The sequence below is a fragment of the Molossus molossus genome, unplaced genomic scaffold (genome assembly GCF_014108415.1).
Source record: "Molossus molossus isolate mMolMol1 unplaced genomic scaffold, mMolMol1.p scaffold_m16_p_4, whole genome shotgun sequence".
NCBI lineage: Eukaryota > Metazoa > Chordata > Mammalia > Chiroptera > Molossidae > Molossus > Molossus molossus.
Window position 1 is genome coordinate 48257587 of NW_023425377.1, and position 27574 is coordinate 48285160.

At 48.9% G+C, this 27574-nt stretch overlaps 1 protein-coding gene and 1 non-coding gene across 4 annotated transcripts; one reads left to right on the forward strand and one right to left on the reverse strand.

The window, feature by feature from the left end:
• Positions 1-8763: 8763 nt before the first annotated feature.
• Positions 8764-8976, reverse strand: LOC118616742. Its single transcript, XR_004956703.1, has one exon. It is a non-coding gene; the product is annotated as a small nucleolar RNA U3 (small nucleolar RNA).
• Positions 8977-11950: 2974 nt separating this feature from the next.
• Positions 11951-19780, forward strand: N4BP3 (NEDD4 binding protein 3). Of its 3 annotated transcripts, XM_036240541.1 has the most exons (5): positions 11951-12179; positions 17051-17401; positions 17639-18166; positions 18518-18760; positions 18886-19780. In XM_036240541.1, the coding sequence occupies exons 2-5, from the start codon at positions 17081-17083 to the stop codon at positions 19411-19413; spliced, it is 1620 nt and encodes a 539-aa protein (XP_036096434.1). In that variant the 5' UTR covers positions 11951-12179; positions 17051-17080; the 3' UTR covers positions 19414-19780. The 3 variants fall into 3 exon arrangements, with proteins under 3 accessions (XP_036096434.1, XP_036096436.1, XP_036096435.1); XM_036240543.1 differs by lacking the exon at positions 17051-17401; XM_036240542.1 differs by lacking the exon at positions 11951-12179 and having other exon boundaries at positions 16941-17401.
• Positions 19781-27574: the final 7794 nt, after the last annotated feature.

A 27574-nucleotide genomic window follows, 5' to 3' on the forward strand; every position in this document is an offset into this window, starting at 1 on the left:
TTTTAGTTTCTCTTTCTTGGAGTTTATTATTAGTGTGTAAGAATGCAGCCAATTTATTTTCTTTTCTTTTTTTTATTGTTGAATGTATTATAGATGTTCCTCATTTTTCCCCCATTGATCCCCTCCTCCCCCTCCTGCCCCCCTCCCGCCTTTTCCCACACTATTGTCTGTGTCCATTGGTTATGCATATAAGTTCTTTGGTTTATTTCTTCCCACCCCCCAAGCCCTTTCCCTTTGACGTTTGTCAGTCTAGCAATGAATTTGTACTTCTTCTTTTTTTTTTTTTTATCCTCACCCGAGGACATTTTTTCCATTTTTTGTTCAGGTAGAGTGGGAGGGAGAGAGAGGAACAGAGAGAGAGAGAGAGAGAGAAACATCGATGTGAAAGGAACACATCGAGTGGCTGCCACCGGCACAACCGACCAGGGCCGGGGACAAACTGCAACCGAGGTACATGCCCTTAGCGGGAACCGAACCCGGGTCTCTCAGGACCGCAGGCCGACGCTCTAACCGCTGAGCCAAACCGGCCAGGGCATGAATTTGTACTTCTTAATCCCTTCACCCTTTTCACCCATTCCCCCAACCCCCCTCCCATCTGGCAACCAACAAAATGTTCTCTGTATCTATGAGAATGTTTCTGTTTAGCCTGTTCATTTTGTTTGCAGATTCCATTGTCAATAGATATGTATTCATTGCCATTTTGTTTGTTCATATTTTTAATCTTCTTTTTCTTCAAAAAGACCCTTCTCATTTCATATAATAATGGTTTGGTGGTGATGAACTCCTTTAGCTTTTTCTTGTCTGGGAAACTCTTTATATGGCCATCAATTCTAAATGACAGCTTTGCAGGATAGAGTAATCTGGGTTGTAGGTCCTTGCTTTTCATCACTCTGAATATTTCTTGCCACTCCCTTCTGGCCTACAAAGTTTTTTTGAGAAATCAGCTGACAGCCTTATGGGAACTCCCTTGTAGGTAACTAACTGCTTTTCTCTTGCTGCTTTTAAGATTCTCTCTTTGACTTGAACCTTTTGCATTTTGATGATGAGGTACCTGTGTGTGGGCCTCTTGGGGTTCATCTTGTTTGGGACTCTCTGTGCTTCCTGGACTTGTATGTCTGTTTCCTTCACCAAGTTAGGAAAGTTTTCTGCCATTATTGTTTCAAACAGGTTTTCAATTTCTTGTTTTCTCTCTTCTCCTTCTGGCATGCCCAAGATGCGAATGTTGGCACACTACAAGTTGTCCCAGAGGCTCCTTACACTATCCTCATTTTTTTTTTATTCTTTTTTCTTTTTGCTGTTCTGATTGGGCATTTTTTGCTTCCTTGTATTCCAAATCAATGGTTTGCTTCTTGGATTTACGTACTCTACTATTGAATCTGTGTAAATTATTCTTTATTTCAGTTAATGCCTCCTTCATTTCTGACTGTGCATCCATCATTTCTGACTGGTCCTTTTTTATGCTCTTGAGGCCCTCACTAAATTCACTGAAGTTCTCACTAAGTTCATTGAGCATCCTTATAAGCAGTATTTAGAACTCAGCATCTGTTAGGTTGCTTATCTCCATTTTGCTTAATTCTTTTCCTGGCGTTTTGTTCTGTTCTTTCATTTGGGACCTGTTTCTTTGTCTCCTCATTTTGGCTGCCTCCCTGTGTTTGTTTCTGTGTATTACTTAATGAGAGGTATGGGACTAGCTGAGACCAGATGTTGCTTGTCTGAAAGAATTTAGGAAAACCTGAAGCAGGATCCAAGCCAGGCCAATCCTATGGTTAAGCAACTGGCAAGAGCTTGGGTGGGCCTGAAAGTTGGGTGAGGCAGGGCCTCAGGGCTACCAGTGTGAGCCAGGTTGCTGGAGTCCCAGATAAGGCAGCTGTCTGCCGCCCCAGGGAAGGGCTCACAAAAGGAACAACGGCCTCTGACAGCACGTTTGACCTGGAGAAAGCCCCCTCTCCAGCCCTCGCTCCAGTGCCAAACAGCTCAGTTCTTCCCTGTATGTCTCTGGTGCCCCTTGTGCTGCCTCCCTCAAGCTTAGGGGGAGTGAGTCCGAAAAGTCTGTGCACGGGCCCTTTAAGGAGCTGCCTGGGGCTCCAGCAGCATCAGCTTTCCTGAGCCTCAGTTCCCACTGGTTTTTCCAGCCAGAAGTTATGGGGATTCTCTTCCTGGCACTGGAAACCTGAGCGTGGCATCGGGTGTGGGACGGGGACCCCTCAGTCCTCATGGAGGACCTTTCCAGCCAAGGTATCCTCCTGATTTTTATCCGCCACACGTGAGTGTGAGACCAGCCCATGGTGCCTCCACCCTCCTACCAGTCTTGATGTGGCTGCTTCTTTAATTCTGTAGTTGTAGGACTTCCATTCAGCTTGATTTCAGGCGGTTTTGAATGATGGTCGTTCTGTAGTTTAGTTGTAACTTTGATTTGGTTGTGGGAGGATGTGATACCGCATTTACCTATGCCGCCATCTTGACTGGAAGTCCTCGATTTCTTGATGTTAATTTTGTATCCTGCTACTTTGCCAAATTCATTCATTAAATCTAGTAGATTTTTGATGGAGTCTTTAGGGTTTTCTATGTACCATATTATGTCATCTGCAAATAATGACAGTTTCACATCCTCCTTTCCAATTTGGATCCCTTTTATTTTTTCTTCTGGTCTAATTGCTGTGGCTTCCAGCACTATGTTAAATAAGAATGGCAAAAGTGGGCATCCTTGTCTTGTTCCTGCTCTTAAGGTTAATGCTTTTAGTTTTTGCCCATTGAGTATGATGTTGGCTGTAGGTTTTTCATATAATGGCCTTTATGATGTCGAGATATGATCCCTCTATTCCCACATTGCTGAATGTTTTTATCAGAAATGGATGCTGGATTTTGTTTAATGCTTTTTCAACTTCTATTGATATAATCATATGGTGTTTATCTTTCATTTTGTTTATGTGGTGTATCACATTTATTGATTTGCAAATATTGTACTAGCCTTGCATCTCTCTGATGAATCCCACTTGGTCATGGGGAATAATTTTTTTAATGTATTGCTAGATCTGATTTGCTAATATTTTGTTAAGAATTTTGATATCTATGTTCATCAGGGATATTGGCCTGTAGTTTTCTTTCTTTGTAGTGTATTTTTTTGTGGTTTTGGAATTAGAATTATGCTGGCCTCATAAAATCCTTCTTCTTGAAATTTTTGAAATAGTTTGAGGAGAATGGGTGTTAGCTCTTCTTTGAATGTTGGTAAAATTCTCCCGTGCAATGGTCCAGGCCTGAACTTTTGTTTCTTGATTATATCTTCAATTTCCATAATTGTTTTTGGTCTGTTCAAGTTTTCTATCTCTTCCCAGTTCAGTTTTTTGAGACTGTGTGATTCTAGAAATTTGTCCATTTCACCTAGATTGTCCAATTTGTTGGTGTATAATTGTTCATAGTATTTGTTAACGATCCTTTGTATTTCTGTGGTATCAGTTGATACTTCTCCTCTTTTGTTTCGGATTTTGTTTATTTGGGTACTCTCTCTGTGTTTCTTGGTAGTCTGGCTAAGAGTCCCTCCATCTTGTTTATCTTTTCAAAGAACCAGCTCTTTGTTTCATTCATCTTTTGAATTGTTCTTTAGTCTCTACGTTGTTTATTTCTGCTCTGACTTTTACTATTTCTTTCCTTCTACTTGCTCTGGGTTTTTCTTTTTGTTTGCTTTCTAGTTCTTTAAGTTGTGAGATTAGATAGTCTATTAGAAATTTTTCTTTTTTCTTGAGATAGGCCTGTAGTGCTATGAACTTCTCTCTCAGAACTGCTTTTGTTGCATCCCACAGATTTTGTGTTATTGTGTGTTCATTTTCATTGGTTTCCAGGAAATTTTAAATTTCTTCTTTGATCTCCTTTATAACCCATTTGTTGTTTAATAACATGCCATTTAGCCTCCATGTGTTTGAATGTTTTTTGAGTGTGTGTGTGTGTGTTTTTATCCTCACCCGAGGACATTTTTGCATTTTTGGTTCAGATAGAGTGGGAGGGAGAGAGAGGAGAGAGAAAGAGAGAAACATCAACGTGAAAGAGACACATCGAGTGGCTGCCACCCACATGACCAACCAGGGCCGGGGACAAACTGCAACCGAAGTATGCGCCCTTAGCAGGAACCAAACCCGGGTCTCTCTGGATCGCAGGCTGACGCTCTAACCGCTGTGCCAAACCGGCCAGGGCTTGAGTATTTTTATTGGAATTGATTTCTAGTTTCATGCCATTGTGATCTGAGAAGATAGTTGACATGATTTCAATCTTCTTGAACTTGTAGAGACTTAGTTTGTGTCCTAGCATGTGGTCTATCTTTGAGAATGTCCCAGGTTTACTTATATAATGTGAATATATGTGTGAATATAATGTGAATAATGTGAACTGTACAGTTTTGAGGTGTAGTTCTCTGTAGATATTTATTAAATCCATTTGATCTAGTGCATCATTTAGATTCTGTTTCCTTGTTAATTTTTTGTCTAGAGGATTTATCCAGTGATATCAGTGGGGTGTTGAAGTCCCATGCTAGGATTGTATTGCTCTCAGTTTCTCCTTTGAAGACCTCTATAAGTTTTAAAATGTATTTTGGTGTTCCTATATTGGGTGCATATATGTTTACCATGGTTATATCCTCCCGTTGGATAGATCCTTTCAATATTATGTAGTGGCCTTCTTTGGCTCTAGTTATGGACTTCATTATAAAGTCTATTTAATCAAATATGAATATTGCTACCCCAGCTTTTTTTCCCTTTCCAATTGGTTGAAAGATTTTTTTCCATTCCTTCACTTTCAACCGATGTGAGTCTTTTGTTGTGAAATGGGTCTCTTGTAAACAACATATATATGAGTCATGCTTTCTTATCCATTCAGCTACCCTGTGTCTTTTTTTTTTTTTTATCCTCACCTGAGGACATTTTTCTATTTTTTGTTCAGGTAGAGTGGGAGGGAGAGAGAGGAAGAGAGAGAGAAACATCGATGTGAAAGGGACACATCGAGTGGCTGCCACCCGTACGACCAACCAGGGCCGGGGACAAACTGCAACCGAAGTACATGCCCTTAGCGGGAACCGAACCCGGGTCTCTCGGGACTGCAGGCCGACGCTCTAACCGCTGAGCCAAACCGGCCAGGGCTACCCTGTGTCTTTTTATTGGAATGCTTAATCCATTTACATTTAAGGTTATTATTGATATGTACTTATTTATTACTATTTTTGTTTATTTTGGTTATGTTTATCTTCCTATTTCTCCTGCTTATTTCAGCAGTCCTTTTAACATTTCTTGCAGTGCTCGTTTGGTGCCAATATATTCCCTTAGCCTTTTTATGTCTTGGAAGGTCTTTATTTCACCTTCTATTTTGAATGATAGCCTGTGGAATAGAGTAGTCTTGGATTCAGATCCTTGTGTTTTTTTTTTGTTGTTGTTGTTGTTTTTATCCTCACCCGAGGATATTTTTCCATTTTTTGTACAGATAGAGTGGGAGGGAGAGAGAGGAAGGGAGAGAGAGAGAGAAACATCGACGTGAAGGGACACATCGAGTGGCTGCCACCCACACGACCAACCAGGGCCGGGGACAAACTGCAACCGAAGTACGTGCCCTTAGCGGGAACCGAACCCGGGTCTCTCCGGACTGCAGGCCGACGCTCTAACCGCTGAGCCAAACTGGCCAGGGCCAGATCCTTGTTTTTTATTACCTTGATTACTTCATGCCGTTGTCTTCTGGCTTGTAGTGTTTCTGTTGAGAAGTCAGCTGATAGCCTTATGGGGGTTCCTTTGTAGGTAATCTGTTGCTTATCTCTTGCTGCCTTTAGGATTCTTTGTCTTTCATTTTTGGCATTTTAATTATTATGTGTCTTGGTGTGGGCTTCTTTGGGTTCTTCTTACTTGGGGCTCTCTGTGCTTCTTGAACTTGTATGCCTTTGTCCTTCACCAAGTTAGGGAAGTTTTCTGTCACTATTTCTTCAAATATATTCTCTAATGCTTGCTCATTTTCTTCTTCTGGAACTCCTATGGTGCAGATGTTGTTATGGTTCATGTTGTCCCACAGTTCTCTTAGCTGTCGTCCTGTTTTTTAATTGTTTTTCTTTTGGGTTCTCTGGGTGATATTTTCTACCCTGTCTTTTAATTCACTGATCTACTCCTCGGCTTCCTCTACTCTGCTGGTTATTCCTTCCAATGTGTTCTTATTTTTGCTATGTCACTTTTTATTTCCGCTTAGTGGTTTTCCATTTCTAATTGGTTGATTTTCAATGTTTCCATATCTTTACTCATGCTGTTTAGCTACCTCATAATCATTACTCTGAACTCTGCCCCTGAGATCTTGCTTAATTCCATTCCTTTTATCTCTTCTTCTATAGAATTCTTTTGTTCTCTCATTTGAGATTTCTTTGGTTCACCATTTTGCTCAGTGGGTTTTGGAGCCTGCCAAATTTTCCCCATGGGTGTTAGTGTTCCACTGATTGTGGCTCCCTCTACTGGGTTTGGATGAGTGTGGGAGTACCCTCGTTATACACCACTGTTAAGTCTTACTTTCCCGGGTAGATGTGTAGGCCAAGCAAAGGTTCAGTTATCCTCTAGCTTTTGCCTGAAGGCTATTAGTCTCAGTTACTTGATGAGCCTCAGGTTGTAGCCCTCAGCTGAATGAAAAATCCCTCAGGTGTATAGGGTTAGAGGATTTCCAGCAGGTGAGGCAATTGCTTGCTGGTAGTCTCTGGCTATAAATAGCTTCAATTTGCATTTCACTGGTCTGGCCTGGTGATGTTAAATTTTTGAGGGAGGGGCCGTTGCTTCTCCCTGGGGCTCTTTGAGTAAGATGGCTACTGTCCTACGAGGGAGTGATTCAGCATAAAACTCCCAGTGTCCTCCTACCTAGCTCTTTCCTGAACCACAAACCCCTGACTTCACACAGTTCTAGTCCAGTCTGCCCTCCCTCTGTGGGAGCCCAAGTTGAGTGCTTGGAGCTAATTTAGTGCTCTTGTCCTTTATGAGACTGACTGCTCACAGTTAAAACAGCCCTCAGCCGCTGTCTGTGGGCTTCCAGCCTGCCCTCTCATACCTCTGCTGTTCCTACCAGGCTCGATTTGTTGTCCTCTTTCTATCCCTGGTTATAAGGGTTCTCTCCAGCTGTTTTTTAGTTGTTGGTTTTTTTTTATTTCCCCCAATGATTTGTCTTTATTTTAGTTGTAATTCTAGTTTGGTTTTGGGAGATGGTCTGTGGAACTTCCATTCACTCCATTGCCATTTTTTAAGATCTCAAATAAATTCTTATAAAAGTTCTATAGTGGTTTGGATGTTCTTACATTGACAAAAGCCCCTTCCCCCATGAGGCCTTTCCTCAGATCCCCCAAAAGGTCAAGTGTGTCCTTGTTCTGAACCTTTATCTTGTTAAAAGCACAAAGCCCAAAATGGTGTCACTCATGCTAAAAGCCCATGATACTGTGATTAAAAGAATGTCCAGTCTGCCCGGCCAGTGTGGCTCAGTGGTTGAGTGTTGACATCTGCACTGGTTTGATTCCCGGTCAGGGTACATGCCCAGGTTGTGGGCCAAATCCCCAGTGGGGAGCATGCAGGAGGCAGCCCATTGATGTTCTCTCTCCCTTTCCCGTCTTTTCTCTCAAAAAAAAAAAAATCAATAAAGAAAAAAATAATTTTTTTCAAAAGAATGTCCAGCCTAACAAAAAGTTCTATAAGACTTTATTTGAGCCAAACTGATGATAATTGCCAGGAAGCAATTGGATTAAGAAAATGCTCTAGAAAAATGGCAGCTTATTTGGGCAACAGGATAACAATGAGAGTTCTCCTGCTCTGGTGGGAGACTGTCCCATGAGAGATCTGGAAAAAGTGGGTCTGCAGTTCCAAAGGTATGTTATCTTAGTTGCAAAAAGACAACAGGCAGGCTCACTCAAAGAATTACCTTTATCAAGGAAGCTTTCCATCCAGAATATGACTACCCATCATGACTTGCTTTTAGTTAGGGAGTTTTAATTTCAGACCATCCTATGTGGTTGCTTTAGGTCTCTGAGTTTGTAAGGCCCACTATGCAGGCCTCCCCTGAATTTGTTAAACTTGGTATGTGGCCCCCTTTTCATCCAAAATACCAAACCCAGATTTAATACTGGATTTAACTGCTGTTTCAACTGTCGAGGTAAAAAACATTAAAATCTGTAGGGAATTTCTTGCTCTGGCTGGGTAGCTCAGTTGGTTAGAGCATTGTCCTGATACACCAAGGTTCTGGGTTTGATCCCCAGTCAGGACACATACAAGAATTAATCAATGGCCCTGGCCAGTTTGGCTCAGCGGTTAGAGCGTCGGCCTGCGGTCCGGAGAGACCCGGGTTCGGTTCCCGCTAAGGGCACGTACTTCGGTTGCAGTTTGTCCCCGGCCCTGGTTGGTCGTGCGGCTGGCAGCCACTCGATGTGTCCCTTCACGTCGATGTTTCTCACTCTCTCTCCCTTCCTCTCTCTCCCTCCCACTCTATCTGTACAAAAAATGGAAAAATATCCTCGGGTGAGGATTAAAAAAAAAAAAAAAGAATTAATCAATGAATGCATAATAAGTAGAACAACAAATAGATGTTTCTTCTTTCTTTCTTTCTCTCTCTCTCTCTCTCTCTCTCTCTCTCTCTCTCTCTTGAATCAATCAATATATGAAATAAAAAAAAAAAACTGTAGAGAATTTTTATAAGTTATTTGAGCCAAACTGACAACATATTCTGGGGAGCAAGATCTCAAATGCTCCTCAGAATAACAATTTGCATTTTCATTTTTCTTTTCCTTCCACTCAGATCGCATTCTCTCCCTTTCATTCTTCCAAAAGAGAGAAAAAGAATGATCATCAATGGCAAATGGTAGTTATCGAAGTAACACCAAGAACTGGCTTCATGCTCAGGAGAGAACGCCGTATCTCATCCTGTTGGTTTCGGGTGCTCTACCGGATCAGAGAAACTTCTCTAGTAACAAACTATAGAAATGATCCCTTGCCTGGGCCGGTTTGGCTCAGCAGTTAGAGTGTCAGCCCGCGGACCAATGGGTCATGGGTTTCATTCTGGTACCTTGGTTGTGGTTTGTTCAGGCCCTGGTTGAGTCGTGCGGGAGGCAACTAGTCAATGTGTCTCTCTCATGTCGATATTTCTCTCTCTCTCTCTCTCTCCCTCCCTCGGGTGAGAATTAAAAAATAATAATGATAAAATAAAATATTTGGGGGGAAAAAAAGAAATTATCCCTAAAATAGTCTTTGCAGTTTCTTTTATGCATTTGAGTTTAAGGAAGGAAAGTAAAGATACATAGATGTGAGAGAAAGCAAGGCGAAGATCAAATTACTGGGCAGTTAATAAGATTATGTGCTCTCTTGAGGGCAGTCATGTATCAGAAGGAGTGGTCTGAAATGAGGCATTTCAAAAATGATACAGAAACAATGGACAGGGCTGGCTTAAGGCAAAGATAAACTTTTTACTAAAATAGTTATATGCTTGGGGTGTGACTACTTACCATGACCTGCCCAGTTAGGAATTTGTGATCAGATCATTCTATGAGGTTACTATCCATAGAACAACTTTTTCATCCACATAACCTCTCACAGAAACATAATCTTAATCAACCACTGTGAAATTTCCTGGTCAAGAACCAGTAAAATAATGTCACATAGATCCTCTCCATCCCCCATAGAAAGAAGAGGCAATCTATATAATAAAAACCCTTCCTTTCTCTTCCCACAAAGAAAAGATGTCCTGAACCAAAAATAATCTTTTCATTTCTTTCACTAATAGCTCCTTCATCCCACCCTTCTTCCTGTAAAAATCCTTCCATTTTGTACAATTCTAGTTGCTAGATGGAATGCTGCCCAATTTATGAATGGCTTAATAAAGATCTTCAAATTTACTCAGTTGAATTTTGTTTTTTAACAATTTGAAACCCTACCAGACTGGGGGCTCCTCAAGGGCTGACACCAAAGTAGTTACTGAATTTTCTTAAATAGACAAGTCCTCTGAAGTCTGGCACTTCCACAATTAAGGAATGAGGACAAAAAAGGGGTTCTATGGAAAGTAACCTCACAGGGTGATCTGATCGTAAATTCTTAACTAGGCAGGTCATGGTGGGTAGTCACACTCCAGGCATATAGCTTCTTTAGTAAAAGGCTTATTTTTGCCTTAAGCCATCCCTGTCCATTGTTTCTGTGCATGTAGGGTAACACACCTTTGAAATGTTCCCTTTCAGACCCCTTCTTTTAATACATGTAGTAATCTGCCCGAGCCGGTTTTGCTCAGTGGTTAGAGCGTCAGCCTGTGGTCCAGAGAGACCCAGGTTTGGTTCCTGCTAAGGGCGCGTACCTGGGTTGCAGTTTGTCCCTGGCACTGGGTGGTCATGTGGGTGGCAGCCACTCGATGTGTCTCTTTCACGTCGATCTCTCTCTCTCTCTCTCTCTCTGTCTCTCTCTCTCTCTCTCTCCCTCCCACTCTATCTGAAGAAAAAATGGAAAAATGTCCTTGGGTGAGGATTAAAAAAAAACAAAAACATGCAATAATCCTATCCCCACCTTGTTTTCTTCCACATTCAAGTAACCTTCCTTACTTCCCTCCTTAATATCAAATGCATAAAAGAAATCCCAAACTGTTATTCCCAGGAGCATTTGAGATCTTGCTTCCCAGCATATGTTGTCACTTTGGGTTAAATAAATTCATAAAAATTCTCTACAGGTTTGGATGTTTCTTAAGTTGACAGGAAATTGGCAAACTGGTGACCCATAGCCCAACTCTGGTCTATGGGTGAGTGCATGATGTCTTTATTTTTTTAATCAATAAAATTCACATAACATAAAATTAACCACTTTAAAGTGTACAATGAAAATGACTTTTAGCACATTCACAGTGCTGTGCAACCATCACATATATCTGGTTCCAAAACATTTTCCTCATTCCAAAAGGAAAACCCATACCCTTTAAGCAGTCACTTCGCATTTCCCTCTCCCAGCAGTTTATGGCACTAATCTGCTTTCTGTCTGTGGATTTACCTGCTTCATATAAGTGGAATCATACATATGGCCATTTGTGTCTGGTTTCTTTCACTTGGCATAATTTTTTGGAGGTTCATCCATTTGTAGCATGCATGTATCAGCACTTCATTCCTTTTGAATAATGTTTCATGTATGGATATACCACCATGTGTTTATCCATTCATCAGGTGATGGGCAGCTTTGACTATGTGTACCTTTTGGCTATTGTGAATAGTCCTCCTACAAACATTGGTATACAGGTACTTGTTTGAGTCCCTGTTTTCAATTCTTCGGGTGTAATTGCTGGGTCAGAAGATAACTCTATATTTACCTTTTTGAGGAAGACACCGTTGTTTAATATTTTTCAATCTGAGTGCCTTTAGGTATCCATCCATCTCTGTTTCTGTCTCCATCTCTTCTATTGTCTTACATGCAAGTGTTTGGCCCCTTGAAGGCATTTAGATTTGGTGTCCCTAGAAAGCTTTGGTGGCAAAAACAAAAACAAACAAACAAAAAACTTACCACCTAATTCAGTCACTAAGGAGTGGAAGCCCTTGGGTAAAACTTTCCACCTTTCAGGAGTACTATCTACTCATCCTCAAAAAAGGATAATAAAACTTAACCTAAGAGAACATGACAAGGATCGGGGAGGTGATGGACGGAACAAGCCTCCTCTGAAGCTTCTCTGGAAACGGAGAGGGACCGGTGAAGACAGGAGGAGGAGGAGGAGCGAGGCAAGTGGAATGCGCTCTAGGGGCGTCTGCCTCGCTCGGGACTGTAGACCCGCCCGCCCGGGTCTGAGCAGGAATGCTGCCAGCTGTGCGGCTCAGGGCGCAGCCGGCAGGGGGCTCTTAGGAACCGGGCGGGACTCAGGTTGGCTGGCAGTGGGCGGGGGTTGCCCCTGGTCCCCACCCCTCACATCCGGAAGCCCGGGACAAGCTTTGGGCTGGCGGCGTGCGTGCGGATGAGTCAGGCCGGGTTTTCTCTCCGCCTCTGGGGCAGGCAAGCTAGTGCCACTGAGTGCGTCCCTCCCTTGTCAATCCGGCTCCGGCGCCCGCCTGCCCGCCCGCGTTTTCCCCACGTCTGCCACCCAGCCTCTCCAGCCAGGCTCGCAGTCTCAGCTGGACCGGCGCCCTGGAGGGAGGGTTTAAATCCGCGCGAGGGAACTGCAGCGCACGAGGGGTGAGGAGCGGTGCCAGCATGGTAAGTGGGGCGCGCCAGGGGCCGGGGCTGGACTCGGGGGATGGGGCCAGCCGAGAGATCTCTCCCGGCGACCTTGGCCAAGCCGCAGCCCCTCCCCGGCCCAGGTTTCCATCTGAGAAGTGGGTGGGGGTGCCAGGGTGTGGTGTGCGCCCAGGTGTCCCCTGCTCCGGGCACCGAGGCACTGAGGCGCGGGATCAGGGACCGACCCATACGCTCCGCTGGAGGGGCCGGCAGCACGTTATGCTGCTCTCCGCAATCCCTGCAAATGCGCTCCAGACCCCTGTGCCGCGGCTAGGGTGTGGCAGACGCCCTTGGCGCGGGTCCCTGACCTCAGCCTCCATCTCCCAGACCAGCAGCTCTGGGCAGGACCCAGAGAGGCGCCAGGAAGAGACGGTCCCTCTCGTCCCCCCAGGTAGCTCGATGGCCTCCACCACACCGTACAGGGCCAAATTTCGTAAGGATGCCTACCTAGTTTGCTTCTCCTCCCTCCCCATAAGACCCCATTTCCGCCCCCTCCGGAATACCCTCTTCGTCCTTCAACCCCCTCCCTGCCCTGTACTGGTAGAAGCTGCCAGCTTGTCGCCAAGGCCCCCAGTGCGGGATGTTTCCAGGTGGTGGCCAGAGCACCGTGTTTCTCTGGTCACAACCTTTGGCCAAAGTGAGGGCTGGCCTAGGGCCAGCCGAAATCAGGACTCTGGCTGTGTACCGAACTAGAACTGGGACCCACGTCTTTCAGCAGGCACTCCTCTCCCCCAAGAACAGTTTGGGATCTCCTTTTCACCAAGGGCTCAGCCTGGCCGTCCCTCTGACCTCTCCCTTGGCCACTGCCCTCTCCCTGCTTGCCCTGGGGAGGAGGCAGAAGCAGGAGGCCATCCTGGACTGGGTAATCAGCCTCCTCCCAGGGCCCTCCTGGGCAGGGCTCTTCTGTGGGCTGGCTATGTGTGGGTGTGTATGTGCATGTCTGAATAAATTTGACCAGCCTGCTCCACTACCACCTTTAGAACTAGCAGCTTCCAGGGCTGAGAGGACCCATGCAGCAGTTCTGCCTATATTTCTAACTAACCCAGTGGCAGGCAGGAGAAATTCCAAGCTAAGGGGATCCAAACCAGTGTGGTTGCACACACCCTTGGGGAAAGCAGCTGTGGAGGCTAAGCAGACATACATACACAGCAGTGTGTGCCCATGGAGGTCAGTGGTGACCCCTGGCTGGGGCCAGATGCAGTACTGAGGACCTTGCCCAGGGAGTTGGGATGGCTGTCACTATAGGTTCTTGGGCAAGTTACTTCCTCTTTCTGGGCCTCAGTTTCCCTGTCTGTAAAATGAAGTGACAATAACTGCTCTCCGGCCTGTGCCCATGAGGCGTTTGTGGAGATTAGATGATGAAATGAAAGAGATAAATAAAACTATAGAGTGAGACAAAGCATCACTCCTGCTGGGGTTGGACATTGGGCTCTGCCTCTTCAGTTGTTTCAGAGGGTGTAGGGTATGCCCTCTTCCTATGCCTCCTCTCAGCACCATCTACTGCCACCTCTTTTGGAACTGGGACATTCCTGTCCCATTCCTTAGGGGCAGCTGCAGACACTCCCCTCAGCAAAGCTGATTCCCCAGCAGGTGGTGGGACAACCCCCCACCCCCTCAGGGTCAGGGCTCAGGAGGAGCTGATGCATTGGAATTAGGAGTGGGAGCTTCCTGCCCAGGTGCTCTGGGATGTCACCCTAGAGGAGATGCATGGTGGGGTCAGGGCAAGCTTCTACACCAGGGGAGCCTGTGTACTTTCTCCTGTGCAGCTGAACATGACCTTAGGCACATTATTTCACCTCCTGGGCCTTAGTTTCCTCTTATGAAGTGGGGGGTGACACTACTCCCCTCCTGTGTGTGTTGTGAGGCTGTGGTAGACCTGGTGTCAGGCTGACCCAACAAAGCACCCACTAATGGATGCTGAGATGCCTCTCTGATGTCTTGTCTTTGCTTCATGGCTGGGTCAGTCCCCCAGGCTCGTTCTCCTGGCTCCACTAAGGGTGGTCCAAAAAAGATACCCCTCTGTGTACAGGGCTTCCAATCTGCTGATTATTTTGGGGCTGGGGGATAGGAGCAGGAGTAAAGGCTTCTCCTGTTGGGGCCAGCTGGGGCCTGTGCAGAAGGCCCAGCCCAAACCTAGCCTGTAGGGCTGTGGGAGGTTTTCAGCTATGGGCAGAGCTCTGGACCCCAAAAGAAGCAAGCCCAGGCATCTGGCTTTATGCTCTGAACCCTCCCCAGTGGGGCTACAAGGCACTGCTTTCTCTCTCCCCACCCCCACCAAATCCTCTCCAGCCCAGCCTGCATAGCTGTCCTGGTCTGGTCAGGCCAGTCCCTGGGCTTCCAAGCAACAGGAAGACATGTGTGTTGGGGGAAGGCAGAGGGACCCTTCTAGGAAAAGGTACTAGCTGATAATATAGCCAGAGAAGTTACTTGGGAGGGGTGGGATGTGGACGCCTTAAAGAAAGGCAAAGGAAAGGGGCTGTCTATGCCCCTTCCTCCAGCTCCATAGCTGTTTCTAATTGTTCCAGTCACTTGTGGAGAAAAGCTGGTCCCTTGCCTCCCTCACCACCTACACACACACACACACACACACACACACACACCCCTCTGCATCTAGCCTCTGGACTGGGGAGGACCCTGGGTCTCTCCTGCTGGAGTATTCTGTATTATTATACATTGCTGTGTGGGTGACCTTGAGCATGATTGTGTCTGCTGTTGGATATGACTGTCCGCACTGTGTCCTCTAATAAAGGAGCCTCTGCTGCTGGTGACACTGACTGGACTGCAGTGGGTGTGGTGTACATGCTATTATGGCCTTGGATGCCTCTCCTCTAGGCCTGAGACCCTTTGTAGGGCACAGGGGATGTTATTTATTGCTCCCTGAGATAGGAAGGGAGGATCTGCTCAGGTGAAGGATGAGATGGTGTGTATTTGACTTGAAGAAGGCATATTTACCCTCACTATCACCATTGTCTGTCATCATCTCCACCCCCCACCCCCATACTTGCACTGGACCTACATTTCACAAGACCTTTCCTCTGTTGTCTCTGTGACTGTCACAGTAATCCCACAAGGAAGACAGGGAAGGCAGAGTCTTTCCCCACTTCAGAGATGGGAAACTGAGGCATGGTGAAGGGAGGTGCCCTATGGGAGACAATGTGAGGGCAGGGCAGGAGACCAGGTTTTCTGTTGTCCCACCTCCCCAACAGGATTTCAGTGCCCTCTCAGACACAGTGGCTTGTCATGGCAAGGGGGTGTCAGATTGGGAGGCAAATGCATTAGTTCCACTTCTTTGGGTTGTGGATGACATCCTGGTCATTTGGCAGCCATGGTGTCCTCACTCTGACCAGTTCTGTGACCTTGGGCAAACCATTTCACCTTTCAGAGCCCTAGTGCCCTTACCTAAAAAAACAGACAGTAACTAGGTCACAGGACTCAGTAAGACCTCTGTGTAGTAGGGCTGTGTTGCTATAGGTGCCTAGCACCTGTGACTCCTTACTTGAATGAGTCCCCTGACCCTGTGTGGCCTGTGACACCACCAGAGGTGTTGAACTGGGGCCTGGGAAGGAAGGGTTGGGAAGGTTACTTTTGCCCACAGCTGTACCTCCTTCCGTTTTACTCCTAGAGAGCTTTGTCTTCCACAGACACAAAACCTAGAAATGGTTGAGGAAGATGGAACCTCCTAATGACCATTGTTTAGGATGGGAGTGGGTGTCCTGGAAGCATATTGGGGAAGTTGGGACTTGGAGCTGCAGCGGAGTCTAATTGGGAATGGGAGCAGCTGGGTGGGAGGCAGAGAAGGTGGGATTGGTTCATCTGGCATGCTGAGCGCTGGGCTCAGTACAGGGGATCCATCAGGGCCCTAAGAACAGGACCAACCCTCCACTGTGTGGTCCTAGCACAGGTGGGAGCCTGATCATTCTGTCACCCACCAGTAGTAGTGTTTGTGTGTCTGACCAGCTAAGCTCTGCTCTGGTCAGCCTTTGTTATCCCTGGCTGCAGACTAGGCTCTTTGTCCAGTTACCTTAGCCCATTCTCTGGGCATCCCTGAGTGATGAGTTGTTCGTGGCCATTGTTCAAATGAGGAAGCCAGGCCCCACGTACTGACTGGCTCCACGCTGGGTCAGGATTTAGGGATACCAACCCCCCCCCACACACACACACCTGGTGGTGGGCTCTAGAGGGGCAGTGTATGTAAGGGCTAGCAGGGGCTCCCGCTGCTCCTTCCCCCTGCCTCCCACCGTGGTGAACACCTGTTCCGGAAACTGGCCATTGTTCTCTCCATCCTTCCTCCCCTTGGATCCTTCCTGTTTATATTCCTTACGCAAAGTGGTGGAGCCCCACCCGTGCCAGGTGCTTCCCTTAGGGAACTTACTCTCTTCAGAAAGAGGGATGAAATGGGTTTTCCCTATCCTAAGAAAAGAAGGAATGGAGTGTCTGAGGCCGCTGGCCATGGTTCCCTGTGCCCTCTGCCCACCTCCCAAATTGGGTGGGAAGCCTAGCAGGAGAGTGAGCAAGGTCAGAATCAGACAGCCTGAGTCCTCAGCTGGCTCAGTCCTGGGAATGGTCCTATCCTGCTGTTTCATTGCTTCCCCTCATCTCTATCTCCCCAATCACACCACACACCAGCTTCTAGCTGATGCTGGGGTACCTGGCAGTTGGCTTTAGGGCCTGTATCCCTTTTTCTTATCAGCCTAGGAATTCTGTCCTAGATTCTCTTTATACCTACATCTGCCTCTCTGGGCCTGGGCCATATGGCGTGCTGACACAGAACAAGCACCTGGTTTTAGGGCATCAGGGGCAGGTGGGCAGCAAGTACCCACCTGTCCCTGATGGAGCCCCCTAATCCCTAGAAGCAGCTGTCTGTACCCTGTTGAAACTTCATGGCCACAGCCCCAGGCCCTGCTGGCATTGCCATGGGCAGCGTGGGTAGTCTGTTGGAACGGCAGGACTTCTCCCCTGAAGAGTTACGGGCAGCACTCTCTGGGTCCCGAGGCTCCCGCCAGCCTGATGGTCTTCTCCGGAAGGGCTTGGGCCAACGTGAGCTTCTCAGCTACTTGCACCTTCCCAAGAAGGATGGCAAGACCACCAAGCAGGCAGCTCGGAATGAGCCTGTCGACTATGCAACCCTCTACTACCAGGAACATCCTCGGGCCGGTGACTTCAGCAAGACCTCGCTGCCTGAGCGGGGACGTTTTGACAAGGTGCACCTCTGACCACACTCCTCCCTAGGGTGGGAAGGTGGGATGCGGAGCTTGGGGTCTTCTTGGAGACCTCGATGCTGGGACAGGGCTTAGACCTGAAAGTCTTGCTATGGACTAGCCTGAGGCTTGGTCACTGCTTCCCAGTGACATGCACCCTATGTCCGAAGGGATCCCCAGGGGCTGTGGGAGCATTGTAGGGCAATGCAGTTAGCCCATCTCTTTCCTCTCTTCCTGCAGTGCCGTATTCGCCCATCGGTGTTCAAGCCTGTGGTGGGCACCGGGAAAGGCTTCCTGTCCATGCAGAGCCTGGCAGCCCACAAGGGCCAGAAGCTGTGGCGGAGCAATGGCAGCCTGCATACTCTGGCCTGCCACCCACCCCTGAGCCCAGGGCCCCGGGCCAGCCAGGCGCAGGCTCGTGCCCAGCTGCTGCATGCCCTCAGCCTGGACGAGGGCGGCCCCGAACTTGAGCCCAGCCTGTCTGACTCCTCCAGTGGGGGCAGCTTTAGCCGCAGTACTGACATAGGCCCTGGCCCCTTCAGTTCCTCCCTGGGCCACATTAACCACCTTGGGGGCTCACTGGACCGTGCCTCTTGGAACCCAAAGGAGGCTGGGCCACTGGCTGTGTTAAGCTGCCTGCCTGAGCCCCCACCCCCCTACGAGTTCTCTTGCCCCACTGCTGAGGAGGTTTTGGCCATGCTGCCTGACACCTGTGAGGATCTCAAGAGAGGCCTCAATGATGAGGATTGCGCCAACCACTTCACGAAGGTAAGGGCAGCCACTCCCTGGGGTCCTGTTCTTTTCCTTGGCATTGCAATACTGGGCAAACAGAGTGTCCCCAGCCAACTCATCCACATGGCTCTGGGCACAAGAGAGAAGGAGATGAATCGGCTCCTCTCCCCCTGCCCAACGTGGTGGCATGTCAGGTCATTGGTGGTTCTTGCTGGAGTTGTGTAAGAGAGAGGGAGAAATTTCCTTGGGGGGATATGTTGGGGACACTTTACCTCTGGAGGGCATCCCAGGGTAGGGCACATGTGTGGCAAGGGCATTGGGCCCTGGGTCCTGTGGTATTGGGGTCCATGATGGTTACAGCTATCAGGCAGCTCTTTCCCTTGGCAGGTGCTGGAGGACCGCCAGCGGCTGTGGCTGTCTGAGCTGAAGCGCCTATATGTAGAGCGGCTGCACGAGGTGGCCCAGAAGGCTGAGCGCAGCGAACGAAAACTCCAGCTACAGTTGTTCATGGCCCAGCAAGAGCAGCGTCGCCTGTATAAGGAGCTGCGGGCACAGCAGGGCCTGGCCCCTGGGACTCGGCCCCTAGAAGCTGACCTCAGCACTCAGCCAGAGGAGGAAGCACGATGGGAGGTTAGAGTCTAAGCTCTCAGGAACTCTCCCATCCCCATTTCTGTAGTCCCCCCCTCTGCCTGTCCCCCAACCAGCCCCCTGACCCAGCTTTGCTTGGCTCTTGCTAATCCTGTGCCCCCTTCCAGGTGTGCCAGAAGACAGCAGAGATTAGCCTCCTGAAGCAGCAGCTGCGGGAGGCCCAGGCCGAGCTGGCACAGAAGCTGGCTGAGATCTTCAGTCTGAAGACACAGCTTCGGGGCAGCCGGGCACAAGCCCAGGCCCAGGACACAGAGCTGGCCCGGCTGCGCGAGGCTGTGCGGAGCCTGCAGGAGCAGGCCCCTCGGGAAGAAGCCCCAGGTAGTTGTGAGACTGATGACTGCAAGAGCTGGGGGCTGCTGGGGGAGGCAGGTGGCAGTGAGGCTGGAGATGGTGCTGAGCAGCTGCGGGCCAAGCTTCTGCAGGAGCGGCTCCGGGGCCAAGAGCAGGCGCTACGCTTTGAGCAGGAGCGGCGGACCTGGCAGGAGGAGAAAAAGCGGGTGCTGCGCTACCAGCGAGAGATCCAGGGGGGCTACATGGACATGTATCGCCGCAACCAGGCACTAGAACAGGAGCTGCAGGCGTTGCGGGAGCCCCCTGAGCCCTGGAGTCCTCAGCTTGAGTCCTCCAAGATCTGAGGCCAGTGGAGTGAGCTGACAGCAGAAGCACTGTCAGAAGATGGCCTGGGCAAGCCCACCCTGAGATGGCTGGCTCCTTCCTGACATGGTCTGGGGCAGAATCCACTGAAACCAGCCAGGGGTGGGGAGGCTCACCGAGAGGGGAGATCCCAGTGGGGCTGTGGGCTGGATAGAGTGCCAGCAACAGAAGCCAGAGCCAGGCCCACCTGGCTGAGAGGTACCCCTACAGGGCCCAGCCTGCTCCTGGAGTAGGTGTGGCCCTAGGAAAGGGAGACTGGGAGATGAGGAACCCAAGATGTAGATGGGCAGGCATGAAGGAGGAAGGCTGGGACAGGAACATTGACCTTCCCCAGAATAAAACCATGTTTTCTATGAGGATGCCTTGGGTGATACGGTGGGCCTTTCCCTGGCCTGAGTCTAGAATTATTGAGGATGGTTGGGGTTGGGGACTGTAGACCTGGACTGTAGCTCCTCCTGTGGTCCTGCTCAGTGGGATGGTGAGCCTGGTTCCCGTGTGCACAGCTGCTGGGAATGTGTGTTGGCAAGTGGAGGAGTCTTCCTCCTTGCCCCAGCACATGGTTCCTTAGCTGCCTGGTGGGCTGAAATTTCTTTCTTATATACCAGTGAGATTTTTCAGAAGGAACAATGCCAGGGATCCCAGAAAAACAAAAGGTTAAGTAACCCAAAGCATTGCTGGAACATGAAATGTTCTCTTGGTGGGAAGTCAGAGCTCCAATGCCCAGGCCCCTGCCAGGTTTAGGGCCAGCCTAAAACAGCTTCTGTTGAACCTCCCTGAGGCTCCTGTAGGGACCTGTCCCTCCCAGAACCCACCTCCCACCTTTCTGTCTGGCTGTAGTGCATCCCTCCCTCTGTAGGGATAGGGCCCTGAGAAGGTGCAGGAGATAGACAGAGAAAGCTTGTGGGTCAGTGGGTAAATGCCCTTTGCCACTACAAGAAATGTGGACATTTCTCCATAGGCATGGAGAACCATGGAGTATTTTTAAGCAGGGTGAGATATGAGCTGATTTGTATCCTGAAAGGTAGCCCCTGCCTCAGACATCTGGCTTCCCCTCTGGGCTTTTGCTCCCTCGTGGATGGGTGACCTGGTGCACAAACCCAGGCTGGCTGTGCAGGTGGTGTCTTCCTACCCCTCGTGGTGAAGCTCAGCGTCCTTATAGGTGAATCATTGTGACTGCTGCTACACAATGAGGGCTTCTCCTCTGCCAGGCACTGTTAGGCTGTCAGGGCATGGGGGCTCAGGTTTGAATCTTTCTGCCCCAGGTGAGGCAGCACACAAAGAGACTTCTACCCCCTCCCAGTGCCTGTCCTGATGGGGCAGGCACAACCTTGGAGGACTTCTCAGCAGAATTTCCCAAGTTTGCGCCCTGTGGCCATGCCCAGCCCTCCTGGCCAAGCTTGGCAGCCACTCAGGCCCCAGCAGGTGGGGGCTGTGCATGGGGTGTGGATTGGGTTGTAGGGTGTGAGCCAGTGTGCTCTGCCTTTTCAGGGCGGAGAGGGGTGTGTGAGTTGACTGACAAGGGGATGGTGTGTCTGTGGCCCTGTGAGTGGCAGGTGTATGTAGAGCTGTGCTGTGGGTGGTAGGTGTGTCTGAGGGATGTGTTTGGAGCTCCTGGGCTGCTTCCTATAACTCCCTCCACTTTATTACTTCCCCCAGCTCTGTCCCCTTTAGCTGGCCAGGCTTCTGTGGAACATGTGTTTAGGGCAGACCCCTGGTCCTAGCTGAGACCCATCTAGGCCCACCCCTCAGCCTAGGGAGGCAGAGAGAACATCTGGTTTAGGCATTTGTTTCCCACAGGACTTAGTATCCATTTCAGACCCCTCCAAACCAAGGTTTCTGGGCAGTGGCCCTTCAGAGGCCCTCCCCTACCCCCGGCAGCTAAGTGCTGGCCTAAAGTCTGGGCTGCTCCCTCCCCAAGGCCTGGAGCTGGTCAGGCTGGTGCCCACATGCCCTGCAATGGCCAGGGTCCATTTTTCCATGTACCGTCTCTAGAACAGCTCCTCACCCAGCAATTAGAGAGCTGGGCCGGCCAGTACTGCCAGTGGGGAGTGGGTGGGCGGTACCAAAACTTGGCAGCTATGCCAGAAACCAAGACCAGGCCCAGATGTAGGGGGAGGGCTCAAGAGAGCCATCCTGGGTTGTCTCCGGGAACCTGATCCCTATTATCTCATCCCTGCCTGGTGAACCAGTTCCCAGTCCCCAAGCCAGCTTGGTGGCTCTAGAGCTCTGGGGCCAGACAATTACAGATGTCGCTGTAGTGGCTACTGCTTCAGGCCAGTTCCTCCCTCCTGCCCCTGGCAGGCCTCCTAGGCACCCTCCACCAGCAGACTAGGCCAGGCAGCCAATTCTTCAGAACTGTGGTGAGTTCCCCACACTGGGCTCACTCTGCCTGGTCCCTTCTATTAGTTCAGATAGTGTCATGCCTTCCAGCTGCTCCCTGTGCCCCTCAGCCTGTCACACAAGGCCTCTGGCAGTCTATCCCTCTGAATCACTGATAGTAGTACCCCTTCTGACCCCAGCAGCCTTCTGGGCCTTCTTCCTATAGGCAGAGCCCCCTCAATGCTCATATCTTGCCTTATCAAGGAAGACTTTCTGAACTCAGAGGTCAATTTCCCTCCCTGTGCCCACAGCCCCCAGATCCTCTCCACCAGCTTTCTGTGCTGCTGGAATTGTCCATTCACCTCTGTCTCTACTGGGCTGAAGGCCTTGCCTAGGCAGAGCCATACCTTGTTTTTATCCCTAGAGCTGCTCCGGCTCCCACCCCAGAAAGCACTGGGGGGCTTGAGGGTCAAGAGACCAGACCCCTGCCCTGACTGACATGGGTTTGAGCTGGGGTTGGTGGGAAAGGTTCCTGCTCCGAGTGTTCATTCAGCCATGGGCATCAGATGTGAACCAGGTTTGTCAAGCTCCAGGGCTCCAGAGCCAGGTGCCATTTACTACACAGGAATGTATTCCTGCCTCCCTCAGGCCCTGGTGTGGTTCCCAGGTGAGGAAGCTGAGGTGGTCATGGCCTTTGCTCTTGGCCCTTCCCTGTGGGTGTGGGAAGGAAACAACATACGTGGCTATGTAGTGACCCAACCAGGCAGGAGTCAAAGGACAGTGCAAATACTGCAATCAAGTATAGATTGAAGGGGACAAGGAAGCCTGTCTTGGGACATGAGAGTAAATTTCTTTTAAGGCTTGGGGGCTGGGGCTGTAGTAGCAATCCTTTCTCCAAAAATGCAGGCTCCACAGTGGCAATTCAGACTGCACAATCTACCACCTAGTGGGTCAGGGCTTAGCCCTCTATATTGGATTCAGAAAAAAGAATGCAGTTTCTTACAACAAATGTGAACTATGTCGCGTGAGATGAGGTGAGAGTACCATGGGAGTTCAGAGGACAGTGGGCTCACTTACCACTTCAAGTGATGGAATGGGGGTGGCAAAGGTTGGTTAGGCTATTTCTGTTTTTTTTTTTGTTTTTTTTTTTTAGAAAGGAATGGGGAGAGAAAGAGGAAGGGAGAGAAACATTGATGTGAAAGCAAAACATTGATCTGCCTACTGCACGCCCCCTACTGGGTATCGAGCCTGAAACCCAGGAATGTACCCTAACCTGGATTCCAACCAGCAACTCTGGTGCAAGGGAGGACAACCAACTCAGCCACACCGACCAGGGTTGGTTAGGCTCTTCAGAGCTCTTTTTTGACTAGGCTCGATATTGGAATGTATAGTTCAGTTCTAGCAAGAATTCTAACTTAGTTTAGCCAGAATTGCCCATCCTCCGCACTGGATCATTTAATCTGGTTCCTCATCCTCCACCATCCCTCAGATGATGTCAGATCACTGGCCTGCCTTCAGCAAGAATCCTGTGAGGTCTATTTAGCCAGAATGCCCCTTACCCCCTGAGGTTTTCTCTTAGTAATTTTTTACCACTGACCCCCAGTCTGCTCCTTGGCTATAAATTCTACTTTTCCTTGTCATATCTGGAGTTGTGCCCACTCTCTGTTTCCTACTACAAATCCCCATCCCTGTAGCACTTCTTGAATACAGTCTTCCTTATTACTCGTTAACGAGTGTCATGAATAATGTTTTTCTTTATTAAAATTTTTTTAAAAAAATTTTCTTTATTGATTTTAGAGAGAGAAGAAGGAAGAGGGAGAGAGAGATAGAAACATCAATGATGAGAGAACATCGATTGGCCGCCTCCTGCATGCTCTACACTGGGGATTTGGCCCACGACCTGGGCATGTGCCCTGACTGGGAGTCGAACCGGTGACCCCCTGGTGCATGGGTCTGATGCTCAACCATTAAGCCTCACCAGCTGGGCAGTAATGCTTTTCTTTAATGGATAAGTTTCTCTGAGGAGGGAGGTTGGGGGATTTTCTCAGGAGCAGCTTGGAATTGAGGGCATCTAGGATGGTCCTGGTCTTGGACACAGGGAAGTGTGGGGAGGGTTCTGTCTGACATAGGAAGATTTCATTTCCTGTGACTGGATGGGTCCCTCCAGCTGCCAAGGAGAAAGGCCAAAACCAGGACTAGCTTTATGTGTGTGTGACATCTGTGGTAACCCAGGGTCCCATGCTCAGAAGGGCCTTACACTGGGTCCATTGCTCTGCTATGACCATCTTGAACTTCTTATGGATGTTTGAACAAAAGGCTTCACATTTTTATTTTGCTCTGGGGCCTGCAAATTATGTAGCCACTCCTGGCCTGCACCAAAGCCTTGCAAAGAGGGGCAGGACAGGAAGAAGAAGCAGGAGTTGTTGGGAGCCAACTGGAAGGTGGAAGGAAGAGACAGCCTGAGCAGGTAACTTGAGCTCCATGGGTTGAGACCTGATGCTCCCAGGTTCTCAGGGAGCAAGCAGTGGCTGCATCACCTACTGCTGCTCCCACCCACCACCAGCTTTCAGTGGAGGACTCACTCTGAGGGAAGGAAAGACATATTTTCAGGAGAGCACCCCAGCACTTGTCATCTCTGTGAAAAAATTGTTATTTTTTATTTTTTTAAAAAAATATTTAGTGTGTTCTTTGTGTAACTTCCCCTCCTCCTATTTTAAGGTATAACTTATAGGAAAATTCACCTTTTTTAGGGTTAGTTTTTAGAGCTTTGACAAATGCAGAGTTGTATAACCAACTCTACAAGATATGGAGTAGTTCCATCATCCCCCCAATTTCCCTGTGCCCCCTGTAGTCAGCTCTTAACCTCTACCCCAGGCAACCAGTCATCTGCTTTCTTAATTACCTTGTGTTTCTTTTTCCTCATTTTTTGTGAGCCTTATTTAATCCCACTGAGACAGGCTGGAAAGCCAGCACAAGTGGAATAGGGAAACAGTTAAACAGCAGTTTGCAGCTACCTAGAAAATCCTATTTTCCCTAATGCAAGGACCCTTAAAAGTAAATAGATTGCCCTTCTCCTCCCCAACCAGAGGGTAAACAGTTTAAATCACCCTACTCAAGGAGACAGATAGCAGGAATCCAATTAGTGCTATTTGCCAACCACACCCAAAGACAGATGAAGAGAATAAACTTCATTTTGGTATATCAGCATAAAGCTGATGAATATTCTATTGACATTCTCCTCTAAAACCTCCCCTAGACGCCCAGCCTTTAATATCTCTCAAAACAAAGGTCCAGAGCACTCTCCTTCACAGCAGCAAGCCTTCAGCACCCCTTCCCCACTCCCCACTTCTTCCCCCACAGGCATGCATCTCCTAAAGTCTAAGGGACTCCATGAGGCTTGGAACCAGGGCAGAAATGGGTAGTGACAATTTATCCTAGGACAAACTCCCTGAAACTGTCCCCAAGTTCCCCTTTTCTCTGACTTCTTAGTGAGCCAAAGCAGACCAGCCCTTTCTTGTTTCACTGTCCTCAGCTTTAATAAACTTTCTCTAAAATTCACCTGGATTTGTGTTATGAAATCTTTCCTGCATGAAGTCAAGAACCCACACACTACTCGCCTGACCCCAGACAAACCCTCCAAGGGGTTGTGTTTGAATGAAAACAGATCAAACACAATCCCATCGGGGAAAAGTGGACAAAATCAACTATGTAATAAAACCTGGTGTACACAGAAAAGTGGCAAAACAGAGATGCAAGGAGAACCACGTCCTGGGGAAAGCAGTGTCTAAGATGAAAACTGCCTGAGGTGTCAGCCAGATATTCAAAGGTTCCCTAGATTCTAGGACTTAGAAGAAGCTGGTCTTTGTTCACACCCAGCTTGGCTTTTCAGCAAGCCAGGGCTCCCCCAGAGGAAATGAGAAGCCCGAGGCATTTGTGAAAACCTATGTGGTCCCCTGGGCTCGGAAACAGCTAGGCTCCCTCAACTCTGGGACTGCAGCTCTGGCCCCCCTGAGCCTGGGTGGTCCTAGCCCACAGGACCACCCAGCACAGACCGGACTTTCCAGGATGTGGGGCTCTGGACTACCCTCTTCCCTGTATGTTGCATAAGGTTTTGGAGCCACTGGAGTACATTAAGTACCTCAGAGTATTTCTGAGCATCCAAGGTGTTCCAAGTACATGGTGTTGGTGATACAGCAGTGCTGAGTACAAAGCCCTGGTCCCAATGGAGCTGTTCTTCCCTCCCCCCTTATTGATTTTACAGAGGAAACGAGAGCAAGAGAGAGAAACATCAATGAGAGAGAACATCGACTGGCCACTTCCTGCATGAACCCCACTGTGGATTTGGCCCACAACCTGGGCATGTGCCCTGACTGGGAATCGAACCAGCATCCTCTTGGTGCTTGGGTCCATGCTCAACTACTGAGCCACACCAGCCAGGCTGGAGCTTTAGGCCTGTTTAGGAGCCAGAAGACAAAATAAACAAATAAACACACAAGGTAATTTCAAGTCAAATGCTATTTTATTTACTTATTTTGTTAATCCTCACCGGAGGATATTTTTTCCATTTATTTTTTAGAGAGAGTGGAAGGGGGAGAGGAGGGAGACACATCGATAGATGTAAAAGAGATGCATCAATGGATTGCCTCTTGCACGCCCCTGGAATGGAACTTGCAACCCTTCCGTTTGCTCGCAGACGCTCTAACCACTGAACTAAACCGGCCAGGGCTCAAATGCTATTTTTAAAAAAGAACTGGGTTGTGCAAGTGCTATACAGAAAACAAAACAAGATTGTGCAAGGGTGTTTGGGTGGTGGAGGGTGGGGAGGAGGCGTGAAGGGTTGAAGGGAAAGATGCCCTGGAATGAGTCTGACCCGGAAAGGGAGCAGGAAGTCAGGGAAACAGAGACAGAGCCTTTTCTCTTGGGCTGTTTTCTAGTTCAAGTGTCTGACTCCTCTGCCCCGCCCCTCCAAAGCCCCTGGAATGGAACTTGCGACCCTTCCGTGCGCTGGCAGACGCTCTAACCACTGAACTAAACCGGCCAGGGCTCAAATGCTATTTTTAAAAAAGAACTGGGAGGAGTTCTTTTTCTCTGGGAGGAGTGTGAATTCTGTCCAGGCCCGAGTTTCGGGTTACCGCCTCCTCTACTTCCTATTCCTCACACTTCCTCTTCAGAACAGTTGTGCAAGCCGGTCTCCCTCCTGGGCGACCGATGAAAGGCGGCAGAGCAGGGCCTGGGTACCCACCACCCCAGCGATTTAATCTTCTTGTTGAATGTCCAATGGGTAGATTAAGTACTGGTTTAGGGGCAGAAAAAAAGTGACTTTTCTTTTAAACATAATTTAATGTGTCAAAAAGAGCATCAAGGAACCCTGGCTAGTTTGGCTCAGCAGTTAGAGCGCTGACCTGCGGTCCTGAGAGACCCGGTTCGGTTCCCGCTAAGGGCACAGACCTCCGTTGCAGTTTGTCCCCGGCCCGGTTGGGGTCATGTGAGTGGCAACCACTGGATGTGTCTCTCTTCCTCCCCTTCTATCTGAAGGTAAAATGCAAAAATGTCCTCGAGTGAGGTGAGGATAAAAGAAAAAAGTATCAAGGAGCCATTGCAGGAGAACCTAACTGTCGGACCCTTGCTGTTTGGTGGCCTTCCCTTTGAATGAGGTCAGAGGGCGGGGAGCAGAGTTGGAAGACATTGGTTGAGGGTTTCTGAGTGTGAAGCGGAACGCTGGGACCAAACCTCCCGGCCATCGAGCGGGTGGGTCCGATCCCTTCCCGCAGACGAGGAGGGTCGTGGTCCAGCCTGCGGCCTGGTGTGGAGCATGGCCCAAGG

Excerpts from the sequence above, each read along its gene's own strand:
- N4BP3 (XM_036240541.1), top strand. The coding sequence starts at position 17,081 with ATGGCCACAGCCCCAGGCCCTGCTGGCATTGCCATGGGCAGCGTGGGT. Across the intron at positions 17,402-17,638 it reads AGCGGGGACGTTTTGACAAG|TGCCGTATTCGCCCATCGGT; the intron begins GTGCACCTCTGA and ends CTCTTCCTGCAG. Across the intron at positions 18,761-18,885 it reads AGGAGGAAGCACGATGGGAG|GTGTGCCAGAAGACAGCAGA; the intron begins GTTAGAGTCTAA and ends GCCCCCTTCCAG.